Source organism: Chenopodium album, chromosome 17, assembly GCF_948465745.1.
Source record: "Chenopodium album chromosome 17, dcCheAlbu1.1, whole genome shotgun sequence".
NCBI classification, from domain to species: domain Eukaryota; kingdom Viridiplantae; phylum Streptophyta; class Magnoliopsida; order Caryophyllales; family Amaranthaceae; genus Chenopodium; species Chenopodium album.
Genome location: NC_137850.1, coordinates 7,340,637 through 7,353,518, shown reverse-complemented (window position 1 = coordinate 7,353,518; position 12,882 = coordinate 7,340,637). Strand labels below are relative to the sequence as shown.

The 12,882-nt window shown below is 33.2% G+C and overlaps 1 protein-coding gene across 1 annotated transcript; it reads right to left on the bottom strand.

Moving 5' to 3' along the window:
- Positions 1-8,267: 8,267 nt before the first annotated feature.
- Positions 8,268-11,828, bottom strand: LOC145589461 (double-stranded RNA-binding protein 2-like). The gene is made up of 3 exons (XM_081646038.1): positions 11,241-11,828; positions 9,759-9,978; positions 8,268-9,520 (listed from the first exon to the last, which is right to left on the bottom strand). Exons 1-3 carry the CDS (start codon positions 11,484-11,486, stop codon positions 8,598-8,600), a joined length of 1,389 nt encoding a protein of 462 aa, XP_081502164.1. The 5' UTR covers positions 11,487-11,828; the 3' UTR covers positions 8,268-8,597.
- Between the last annotated feature and the right edge of the window lie 1,054 nt (positions 11,829-12,882).

The window sequence follows — 12,882 nt, the reverse complement described above, 5'->3', positions numbered from 1 at the left end:
AAAGAACACTACGGTAAGTCTTACCATTCATAGTCTGACCCAAACCCGATATCAGGACTAACCGTAACCAGGCCGAAGAGTGATCCCCCTGTTGGGACTTCCATAAGGCTACCGACGCGGAGTTAAGGAGAAAGTGGAATCCGCAGATGTTGTGACCTTCGTGAAATATATATCTGCCAACTTTTTCATAAGTTTGGGGGCAGCGATCTCACTAGGGTTACTCATAAGGTCAGTCTCCACAGTCCTGTTAAAAAGACTAAGAGCACCATCAAAGCCCGGTCCCGAACCAACAATGCCAGAATTGCGAAGAAGCGTAGCTTGAAGACTAGAAGACTGCAGACGCGACGCAAGGAAAACATAATGCCAAACATCACCCGTCGAATAGACACCCAAACTACCATAAGCAAAAGGTAAGGTGGCAATTCGCCATTGCCAATCACCAAAACCAGGCCCTGAACCTGTTACAATGCGCTCCAAAGAAGCCCGAAGGGCCACGTCAAAAGAAACCTATGCTATTTCAAAAAGACGAGGAGGACAAGTGCACATAGCAAAGTAAAGTTTCGAAACCCCAGTACACGCACGAAGAAGCAACAACTCGCATTGGGATCATCGAGCTTAGCAACAACATCCATTAGCACAACGGGCTTCGACACTCTCTGCGAAACAAGCTCACCACAGAAAGAGGAATCAGCACTGACAGGACCACCCAGCAACTTAACACCATGCACAGGTCGACCAATATTCGGAGGAAAGACACCGACGAGACGGCTACGAGGATCCTCCGAGGACTTGAATACTTCCGTAATAATAATAATAATAATAATTATTATTATTATTATTATTAATTATTATTATTTTTATCTTTAAAGATTAGTTATTATAATTAAATATTAATTATTATTATTATTATATTAATTATTAATTATTATTATTAATAATATTATCTTTAATTATTGATAATAATTATTATTAAATAATAATTATTTTTATCATTAATTATTATTTTAAGCAGAGCAAGGTAGATTTAAGAATAGTGGAGCAGATTTCAACTAAGCAGAGCAGAGCAGAACAACTCAAAAGAACAGGGCCTTATTGAGTTATTGATATTACCACCCAAAAAAAATTATTTTAAATTACCGTCTAAAAAAGACAAATAGATATAAATTTCACCACAAAATCAGTTAAATATAATGTTTAAAGAAAATGTCTTCGTTCGTGCCAAAAGCATGTTTTTTAGAGGTTTTGGGGGTCATTTTTTCATGTTAGATCCAATTTGAACTTAAAATTTGCAAAAAAATTATCATAAAAATCTCATATTACATGTGTCATGCAAATCGAGGTATTTTTTAAGATTTTGACCTCAAATCAGATCTACAAGGCAAAAATAACCCCCCAAAACTTCTAAAGAGCATGTTTTTGACATGAAAATCGAAGAAATTTTTTTAAACAGTTAAATTTTACAGTTTTTAACGGAAAGTGTTAAATTGTAGGAGGTGCAATCTAATTTTTTTGTCTTATTTGGGTGGTAATTTAAAATAAATTTTTTAGGTGGTAATATATGTTTAATCTTCCTCAAATGTTTATATAACTTGTACATTTGACACATTTTTTTATTATTAAATAAAATCGCAGTGTTACTCCAATTTTCTTTTTCCTTTTTACTAATATCTTTTATCAATGACTTTAATTTCTTATAAGGAATTTTTTTTTTTTAAAAAAAAACCTTCTTTAAAATATTTCTCACTAATTTAGAACCCGTACTATACACAATTTTACAATTAGTATTTTATTATTTGATTATTAGAAAATGTACAAAATAGAATCATTGTAAGTAAAAAACCATAATAAAAAAGTACAATAAATATTGTGATATTACTATAAGATGTATCTCAATGTCTAATTTTATAATATAAGTAATAATGTGAGATGGAAGGGCAAATAATATTTAAGTATTCGTAATATAAAGCGTACTTTTGTTCTCAATTAAAAAGTATTCACTATTCATATTATTTTCATTGGTAACCAATGTAAACTATGTAGTATTTTATAGTTTTAGGTAATTTTTCTTATACTTTATCACTAAATTTTAAATTTTATTTAACGTATTATTGTTATGCATCATTTCCTTTATTTAAAGTATTATTGTTATGCATCATTACCTAAACATAAGGCCAAACCTTGTTCTTGAGATATAGTGACAAACTTCTTCCAATAACTAAAAAAAAATAGTAACAAATTCTTTTGGCGGGAATTTTTTTTTTTTTTTTTTTTTTGTCTTAGGTGATGACATGTGTACTTTAGGAATAATTACGGAAATTACTTTAATATATAATAAAGTATAGATAAGAATTGATTATTGATATTGAAAATGTATTTTGCCGTTGTATGAGACAACGAATCGAGAATATGACGAATTGTTATATCTATGTATTTGGATTTTTAGCACTTCTCCGATTAATTCTTGTTTGATTTTGTTAAATTTGTTTTCAATATCGTTATTTATCAATTGTAGATGTTGTATGACTTTAATTAATGAAATTTAATGTCATTTTGGATTTCTTTCAAAAAAAAAAAATGTATTCCTCCAAACCATACTAAATTACTAAGTGAAAAAAAAAATGTATTCCGCCAAACCATACTAAATTACTAAGTGTTACTACAATCTCGTAGTTGATTCCTTAATGCATGGCTGAATAGCTGATGACCTAAAATTTCTTAGACTGTTTGTTAATTTTTAGTTCATCATTTATGGACCAAATTAATTAAAGAACTGACACAGTGATACAAACATTTGTGTTCTTATAAATATATATGCAACTCATCAACACTTTGTGCAAGTAAGACTAGTGATACTCAAACTTTAATTTAATAAGTCAACTTATCTTGATAACTCAATTATCTCATTCATTATTGCATATGGTATTGTGATAAAGGTAAAACCTTATTTATTATTATCTAATTAACTTTGAATATTAAAAGGATATAACTGTGTATTTTTTTTAAAAAAAATATTACACTAGTTTATGGCCCTGACGATGCACCGGACTGTTATTTTGAAACATACTCGCCTTGTGTGCGGCCGGTCACACCGTGTGGTTACTTAAAGTAAAACCTATAACATTGATTAAGTAATCCCTGTAATATTGATCAAGTAACCCCTATAACACTGATCGAGTAATTCTATAACAATGATGAAGTAATCCCTTTAACACTGATCAAGTAACCCCCATTACACTAGCGAAGTAATCTCTATAATGGCCTGGCCACACGGTGTGGCCAACCACATATAAGACTTTGTGTAACGTTAAAATAAATAAATAAATAAATAAATAAATAAATAAATAAAAATAAAAATCCTCCATTGTCTTGGAATTGTTGAGGCTATTCCGTTTATTCATTTTTTGAAACTACATAATTATTCTTTATCTTTTTTTGTGTTTAAGTAAAGATAAATTTATTTATCTGTTAATTGAATACATAAATTACAATTGGCTAAGATGGTTGTTTAGTGTTCAAAGCATGTGGAATTTTTTTTTCAAGCAAATAATGACATATAATAATTTTTGCAATGCTAGCGGTGATTTGGTGCTAAATGATGATGTGGCGCAATACTAATTTATGCAGAACTACGTGACACATAAACAATTTTAGAAACTTTTTTTAATATATAAGCATAGATATGCAAATAAAGAGATCAAACAATAAAATTAGTATATAACTATCGATACTTAGCCCTGTTCTTTTGAGCTTCTGGGCAAAGCAGAGCAGAGCAAGGGTCAGCAGAGCAAAGTAGATTAAATTTCAGTAGAGTAGAGCAGAGCAGGTTTCAGGATAGCAGAGCCGAGCCGAGCAGAGCAGATTTCAACATTATTATTAATACTATTATTATTATTTTATTATTATTATTATTATTATTATTATTATTACTATCATCATCATCATCATCATTATTATTATTATTATTATTATTATTATTATTATTATTATTATTATTATTATTATTATTATTATTATTATTATTATTAAGTGCATATACCATTGATTTAGGTGAGTGAAAACATAAATAAATGTGTACCGTACTTAACATATGTTAATAGTATAAAGATAAAAGGAAAAATTGGTATTAATAATCCCAACTTTTGCTCATTTTCTTTTAATAATCCCAACTTTTGATTATTATTGAATAATCCCAACTTTAAGGGGTATTTGTTTTTTTAGTCCCAACCGGTAATCTAACCTATTATAACAGGTAAATGAACACGTGTCATCATGTGATTAGTACAAAAAAAAAATTGAAAAAAAATAGTAACTAAAAAAACAATCAAATAATAATAAAATAAAAAAATAAAAAATAAATAAAAAAAAAAACTAATGTCAGGCTCTCAGTTCCATCCCCAGCCCCCACCACATGCGGCAACCCTCCAGCCCCCTGAAACCACCGCCCCTCCTCAGCCGACCACCCCGAAATCGCTCCTTCTACCCTAGCCTACCACCGGAAACCCCACCATCTTTTAGCCCACCACCGAAAATCCCACTAAGAAAATCCTACAAAATTTAATTGAAACAAAATTGGAGCAAATTAACCCCTCGATCGTCATCTTTCTTAATCAGTGGTTGCGCCATTGTTGGGCTGCAATGATTAAAATCGAATTGCTAGATCGTCTCCTCTTTTTCTCACTCTATTTCTTAAATATCAAATGAAGTTTGTAAGGGGAAGCTTTTAACAGAAGGATGGGGAGAAAACTCATTTTATCTCTCTTGAAATCCAAAATTTACTTACTTTAGATGCAATGGTTCGGTGGTGGGATGGAAGGTGGGGTTTCTGGTGTTGAGAAGGTTAGGTGGTTTATGGTGGTGCCGCAGGGTGGGGTTGTTGGAGGTCGGTGGAAGGAGATGGTGGCTGCGTGGCTGGGGACTTGTTTTAATTTTTTTTTTATTTTGACTAATAACCTGCTTACAAGTGTCAGTTAAACCCCCCCCCCCCCAAAAAAAAAAAAAAAAAAAAAAAAAAAAAAAAAAAAAAAAACCTACTTAACAGGTTACCGGTCATTTGGGACCTATAAAAGCAAACACCCACTAAAGTTGAGATTATTCAATAATAATCAAAAGTTGGGATTATTAAAAGCGAATGAGTTAAAGTTGGGATTATTAATACCAATTTGACAACAGTTTATTCATTTCACAAAAATTTAAAATAAAATGATTTAATGAGTAATAATGATTTTACTTATAAATATGTCTTAATCATATATTTTTAACCCTTAAAATAATAATGATATACAAAGTACTACTTGAAAACAACCTCTTTTTTTTAATTCTTAAATTGTATGGAAAGATTTGAAAAATAATTCAACTCAATGAACTAACAATCAATACCCACATAAAATGTTTCTATACATTATGATTCTAATATTAAATGTTTATAAAAATAAATTGTTATTAATTGTTATTATTATTATTTATTTATTTGAAAGAATTGTTATAATTATTATAAATTATTAATTAATAATATTATTAAATATTAATTCTTAATAGTTTGAATTATTAAATATTATTATTTGATAATTATTATTATGATTAATAAATATTAATTATTATTAATATTAATAATTATTATAATTATTTTTAATATTAATAATTATTATAATTATTTAAAATAATTAATTTTTATCATCAATACAATATTAATTATTATTATTGAGTGTTAATTATTATTGTTATTATTAATAATTATTTGAAAATAGAGTAGAGCAGAGCAGAGCAGATTTCTTTTGAGCAGAGCAGAGCAAAACAGGGCTCAGCAGAGCAGATCAGCTCTAAAGAACTGGGCCTTATTCGTTCGCTAGCAAATTAAAGTTAGCGCCTCTTAAATTCTTTGTCTTTCAACGTTGTGAATATTGCATCATTAGAAATCCTTGACTATTTGATACAAAAATGATTAGTAATACAATGTAAGGATTTTAATTTTCTACAATGAATTTATTTAATACAATTACAAAGGTTTGACATTCTTTTACCATAACCTTATTGGTTGCATGTTTTTTGTAAGTGTTTAATGGTTACAAAAAGTTAATTCCACATACAATTGATGAGGTTACACCGTCAATGCCAATTAGGAGTTGAGATGTTACTATCTCAACATCATTTGCTTTACAAAGGGGAAGGTGAAAATCAAAGGGGTTACAGTCCTACAAAGCCGATTGGACCTCGCCCGGATAAGGGCTTGCTCTTTTTCTTGTTCTTCATTTCTTTTTTAAAAAAAAAAATAATAATAATAAAATTCATCAATAAAGAACCAAGCATCATTTACAAAGAAATCAAAATTAACATTAAGTAGAAAATTGAATCTGACAAAGGTTTCCTTAATTAAAAATACAAACACTGGATACATCTTGCAAAGTAGTTGTATCTCTCTTGCACACGTTGCTAGGTGTAACAATTTGTTGTGGTTGTGAGGAGGATTTTTATTTGATGAATCATTTTACTGTATTTGAAAATTTGATGATCATTCATCGTGTACAAATTCTTTTACCAACAAATTACAAGAAAAAAAGATGAGAAACTTATTTATTCACCTTAACATACATAATTTCACAAGGGAGATCGAACAACTACTAATGACCACGGAGTCACTGACTCACCATAAGGAGATTCTCCACTATAAATTAATAAGGGTTCAAAAAAATATTTATGATTATGGTCTTATGGACATTTTGTAAGTTAATTTTGTATGTCATCATTTAACAAACATATGGATTAATAACAAAGTAATTATTTTAATTTGATTTTGTTTTGGACCAAACCACCATATTCTAATTTGGATTAAATTTGGTGGATACTTAGATCGCATTGTCAACTCAATTTTTCAAAATCAAACTAGTTTTTAGGCCTGGGTAGTGTTTAAATTTGAGGTTATGAGTTCAATTCTTGTAAGTCCCTTTTTTTTAAAAAAAACATATGGAGTGAAAAACCTGATTAAATGACAGAGCACCACATGGCTTAAACATATGGAGTAGAGAACTCGATTAAATAAAGAGAGTGCCACGTGACGTGTAACCTTGTTTTGGATTGCGTTTTAATAGATAGTATAGATTCTTAATTGGATCGAATTTTATAAGGCCAATTCAAACTGGACCCTCAATAAACACAAATACGGAGTAGTATTTAGTTATCTATTATTAATTATATCGATCGACGTGTGATTTTGACATACATTACCAGATTTATACAATTTTAAAAAATATTTTAAATGATAATCCAACGCCCAGGGAGGTTTGGTTAGCGAGATCCATAATGAAATTTATAGTGTGTAACCAATTCTCTTAATATATATATCTAAGAACCCAAAGACCCTATGAAATTATACAAGGTAATTAACAAAAGTAATCCCAACCGCTTAATTAATTTTTTTTCATTATTATTATTTTCTTAAAAAATTTGTTCAAGTCTCGATTGAATTTGATTTAAGGTGGGTTACAGTAAATTGTCAACCTCCACACAACTTTAAAAAACCCCCATGTCCCAGCATAATTATCCCAATTATGTCAAAAGGTTATGACTTCTGAGAGGCCAATTATTCATGAAAAACCTAAGGGGACAACAACAAGTATCATAATTCATAAACTCCATAAAGTATATAATAATTTTAATTTTTTTTCACTACCTTCTAAAAGCATAAAGTGAGGCCCTGTTCTAAGCATTCATCATCTACTCATGCCTCTTAACGGAAAAAAAAGGTAGGAAATCAATCATTTCCCTTTACCTTTTCCTTCTAGAGCCAAGCATAAATTTGCATTCTGCAGAGTAAGTGAGCCTTCCACTATCAAAAAGAGGGAGCAGTTTACGCTAACATTGTAACTGATAGACTGGTCACAGGGCCAACAGCGAAAGGGCATATGAGCGAAATCAGTTCTTTTGTAGCAAACCCCGGGAGAGGCTATGTGGTATTGGTAGTAGTCACCATGCATGGCTGATTGAGCAAGATGTGGGATGTGACTTGAACTTACTCCTGCGGTTTATGTCCAATGGGCTGACTGATACACGGACCTAAGGCCACACGGAGGTCTTGCTCTGTCCACGAGGACGTCTACAATTGTGTAATTATGAAAAACTTCAATAACATGAACACCACTGATGTCCAATGGGCTGACTGATACACGGACCTAAGGCCACACGGAGGTCTTGCTCTGTCCACGAGGACGTCTACAATTGTGTAATTATGAAAAACTTCAATAACATGAACACCACTGCGTAATCTTAGCTGTGTTTAGGACACTAGAAAGACCATAGTAATGCTGACAAAATTGTAAAAGCACCACCTCAAACAATATGGTAAACCATTTTTGATACTCGGCTGCTAAGCCAATTTAACACTAAGTTACTAATATACTGGTTTCAAGGGATATAGCTATAGAGAAACATGGACGATATGCCAACTCAAATACAATAAAACTAAAAAGGGAGAAAAAAGATACAGAAAAGGGGGGTGGACATTCATACAGGATGGCATCGTCAACCAAAGATCAAAAACCAGAACCAAAATCATACTCCCTGATGTGATACTCCTAGAGATCTACATTCCTCCTTACAAGCATTTTTCAGAGTTTGAGCTGTTTCAACTTCTCTACTGCTGAATTTTGAGTTTCCTCTTCACAAGCCACCTCCTTAACAGGATCTCTTGGCTCCATTGATGATGCTGGACTACCCTTTTCAGGTGGTGGGGCAGCACAAACAGGATTAGCCTGTCTTATACAGACAGGCGGTGCAATTCGAACAGGTGAAGCCCTTGTCACAGTAGGACACAAAGTGGATGGGGGAAGAGGTTTCACAATCGGATCAGATTTTGTAGATTCTTGAGATTCTCTTTCAGCTGATCCCTGAACTGCTTCTACTTTATCTAAAGCTTTGTTAGACTCCAGAAGAGGAACAGTTGATGGGTTCTCCTTTGGACATGGCGGAGCAGAGAAAACAGGAATACTTTGCCTGATGCATACTGGTGGTGCAATGCGCACAGGTGGGGCTGTTCTCATTACCGGAGGAGCTGCAGCTGATGATCGGGGAATGGGTGGTGCAGAGTAACAAGGCACAGAATTCCTAATAGTCACTGGCTGTGCAATACCATGGCACGGTGATCGCACATGGCGTATTGGAATGTATGGAGGTGCCCCCATGCCTAAGAATCTCTGGGACTGAGCTCCTCGGGATTCTGGAATCTGGGACTGGGATGATGGGACCATATTATCAGATAATGAAAATGACAAGGGTCGGACTCGAGGTGGTGTCTTCTTTGGGCAGATGAGCGGAAGAATCTTGGATGCTGTCACTGGACGACGCTGTGGGCTTGAAGGCCTTGGATTCTGGATTGGAAATGTTTGGGGGAATGGCAAGGGTTTACTTGATGCAGTTGTCATCCTCTCCCTCAGCCGGTAACTCAACAACGCTCGAGCTATAGTCACCTGCTCAAGTTCGTCACTGTTTTCTTGCTCTGATGATGATGATGAGCTCCCCGACTGTTGTGCCACTGTTCAGAAGACACTAAATTAATACTTCAAGCCAACTTAGAACAACCTCTTCGTATACAAAGACCACCTTATACTTAAAAAAGGGTTTATGTCATGTTGCTAAATAAGAGCCTGGTTTAATGAGATCATAAAATAAAATTGATGCAAGAACTAAATTATCCACGCAGCTCATGGTGTAAAGGAACGTTTTTAAATCCAATGTCTCATGATTAAATGAAACCAAATGAAATTACTTACATTGTTTTAGAGACTGCCAAGCAGCCAAAGCTGCATTTTTCTCTGCCTGTTTTTTATTTTTGGCTGGCTCCCCTGTGAATATGATACCAGCAAGTTCCACTTTACCAGTGAAAACAGGTTGATGCCCTAGGCCTGATCTGTAAGTTGTGTAATGTGGCAATGGAGCTCCAACTCTTTGTGAAATTTCTTGTAAAAGGTTTTTGTAAACCCCTGTCTCATCCTAAATTTCAAAAAGAAAACAAATTAATCAGTCTCAGAACCCCATGTTGAATTTATTAAAAAATAATAATATATTGAGCTAATTCAATAGATTGCAAAAGATCATGTTTTTTGACTTTTTTCAAGTAGCACTGAAGAAACTTTGCAAAAGAACAGAGGGCAGACTACATCCTTAGAAAATCCAACATTGACAACAACTTAGAGCAGAAGGCTCCCATTATAATAAGCATGACAAAGAGACAGAGAAGCAAACGAAAGGGGAGAAGGGAAACAAAACAGTTTGCAACTTTACCAACTATCAACAATTGGGGAGCTGCATGTAGACTTATATAGACATTTTATCTAGCCCAATAGAATGACCATGGAACTACACTAATATGTACGTTGTTCGATTTGTTCCAGGCCTTCAATTACTTCTCTTTGCAATCCATGAAAAGGTCGTACATTTCGCCTTCCACCCACCAAAGGCATCCGAAATACCACAATTTAAGGATACAAGAACTCTATTAATATATAGACATAATTATCTCAAACAAATGCAATCATAAACAACAATTCATCACAGCATTATACACAAAAGTTTTGCGAGCAAATTTGTAGTTACATGATCACGGCCGCTAATCCACAATAGCTTTCGTAAACTAACAATGTTATCAAATGAAAGCAGTAAGGACCACTAATGACAGTAGCCAACCCCCCTAATGCAACTACATTAGATGGTTAATCAATCCAACCTGAATTACTAATTAAGCAAAGAACTATCTAGACTTCCTCATTACCTCGAGTTTACAAATTTTCCACCTTAATTCACATGCTAAAACTTCATACATTCCAAGAAAATTCCAAGCAAAAGCGCCACTTTTATACAATCCCATCAAAATACTACTACATTGAAAATTATTAATTTTTTAATTTCGATTTTAATCAACTTACCACATTTAGTTCATGAGTTAATAAAGGGGTAGATCAACATACATACCCAAAACAAGCAAAAATAAAATTAATAATAAATACACTAGAAAAAAACCAACCTGAAATCAATTTCCAGAAATTTAATTAGTCTTCTGCAACATTTGACTTATTAAATCCCAATTCAAAAAATCCCAGCTTTGATCAACGTTTACCCAGAATTAACAATTTCAAAATAAAATTAAAACCCCTTTTTCTCTCCCAAAAATTAGGGCAAAATTCCAACAACATCAAACATTCTCATAAAATTGAGGAGATCAAGAACATTCTAGAACAGAAGAGAGAGAAACCAACCAGGATTCTGGCGGCGAGAGAGTGAGAAGGACCGCGAGAGGAGAGAGAATTGAGCGCAACTTCGGCGGCGGCATGTTCAGCTTGACGAAGCGTAGAACAATACTGAGGAGACTCAAAGCTTTCGCCATTGAAGTTAACGATGGCCTTAAACCTAGGCGCGTGATCGGGACCTTCTCGAATGCAAGTATACGAGGGTAAGTTAAAGCAACTCCTCTGTGCCAGCTCTTGCAGCTGGTTCTTATACATCCTTGTTTCTTACTATCTCTTCTCCGACAACACAACCGCCGTTGATTCCGCCGGAAACACACCCAGAACCACCGTGTTCGCCGCCGGAGATTGTCGGCAGCAAAATAGGGGGTTTTGGCAATGGGGGGTGAGATCGAGGATGTGGGGTTTTAGGGTTTTTGAAGGAGAGTGAAAATGAAGGTGGGTTTGGGTTGAATGGGTCGGGTTCGGTCGGGTTATTGTGGGGGGTGGGAGGAAGAAGGAGAAGGAGGAGGAAGAAAAAGGAGGTTTGTTGGGTAGTGAAGTGGAGGTGAGTGGGGGGTGAAGTGAAGAGAGAGAAAGTGATAGAGAGAGAAAATTATAAAAATAAAAATTATGAGAGAGAAAATGAGTTATTAATTAGGGGAGAGTTGGGAGATGGAATTTAATTTTATTCATTAATTTAATTTAATTTAATTTTAATTTTATTTAATTTTTGAAAATATAAAAAGAAAAATGAAGTATAGATGGATATAGAAGGAGTCAACAGAACGTTGTAATTGTTGTTGTTATGGTGGTGGTGTTTGCATGGTTGTGTATCACTGCATCTTTCTTCTTGGATTTTTCTGTCCTTTTTCATATTACTTTTTTTTATAATGAAAAGAATAAAAAGAAATATATTTTTATATTTTTTAATTTTGTTGGTGATTTGGTCATATTGTTGTTTAATTTAATTATGGTGCTTAGATTGTACTTTGCATGAGGCTAGTTGAGGGGGAGAATTGTCAAATGTCAATGGTTGAGTGAGAACATGGTGAGCTAGTGATACTCCTTTTTGCTGGATCTTTAGCATCCAACGTCTCCTATATTCCATTCCAAAGATGTTTAAATTAAAAAATATATATACTTTTAATGAATGAACTTGGTCAAATCGTATGTTCAAGTTTACTTTGAATTAATACATGTCGAGTTAATTAATTTCTCGTTTAAGTTCTGTTGGCTTTTATCGGGTAAGGATGAATGAGTACAATTGTATATTTTTGTGGGTTCAAATTGGGTTTCATTTAAGTTAGACCAGTTTGATTCTAAGTTGTATCAATTCGTGTTTGGAGAAAATTTTGTGTTTATCGTGGAGTATAATTTGTATTACTTTGAATTCAATATTAGGATTAATTTTGGATTTAGATACTGATAAGTACTCCCATCACTTCCAAATAAAATTCGGATTTCTCCCTAAGACCTTGCCTGGTGCATTACGCAAAAGGTTCATTTTACCTTTATCTATACATTTTATTTAATTTATCGATTTTCATTTTCACATATCAATCAAAACCCACTATATAACTTTTTATTTACCTACCTTAAAACTGCGTAAAAGCTAAATTGATTAGTTGAGTCGACCTAGTTCAGTTTCAAAAGAATTTAGGGGTTGACAATT

Bases quoted from the DNA above. Each gene is read 5' to 3' on its own strand.
- LOC145589461 (XM_081646038.1), bottom strand. From the start codon at position 11,486: ATGTATAAGAACCAGCTGCAAGAGCTGGCACAGAGGAGTTGCTTTAAC. The intron at 9,979-11,240 runs GTTGGTTTCTCT...TTTGAAATTTAG, and splicing joins CTCTCGCCGCCAGAATCCTG to GATGAGACAGGGGTTTACAA. The intron at 9,521-9,758 runs GTAAGTAATTTC...TCTTCTGAACAG, and splicing joins TTGGCAGTCTCTAAAACAAT to TGGCACAACAGTCGGGGAGC.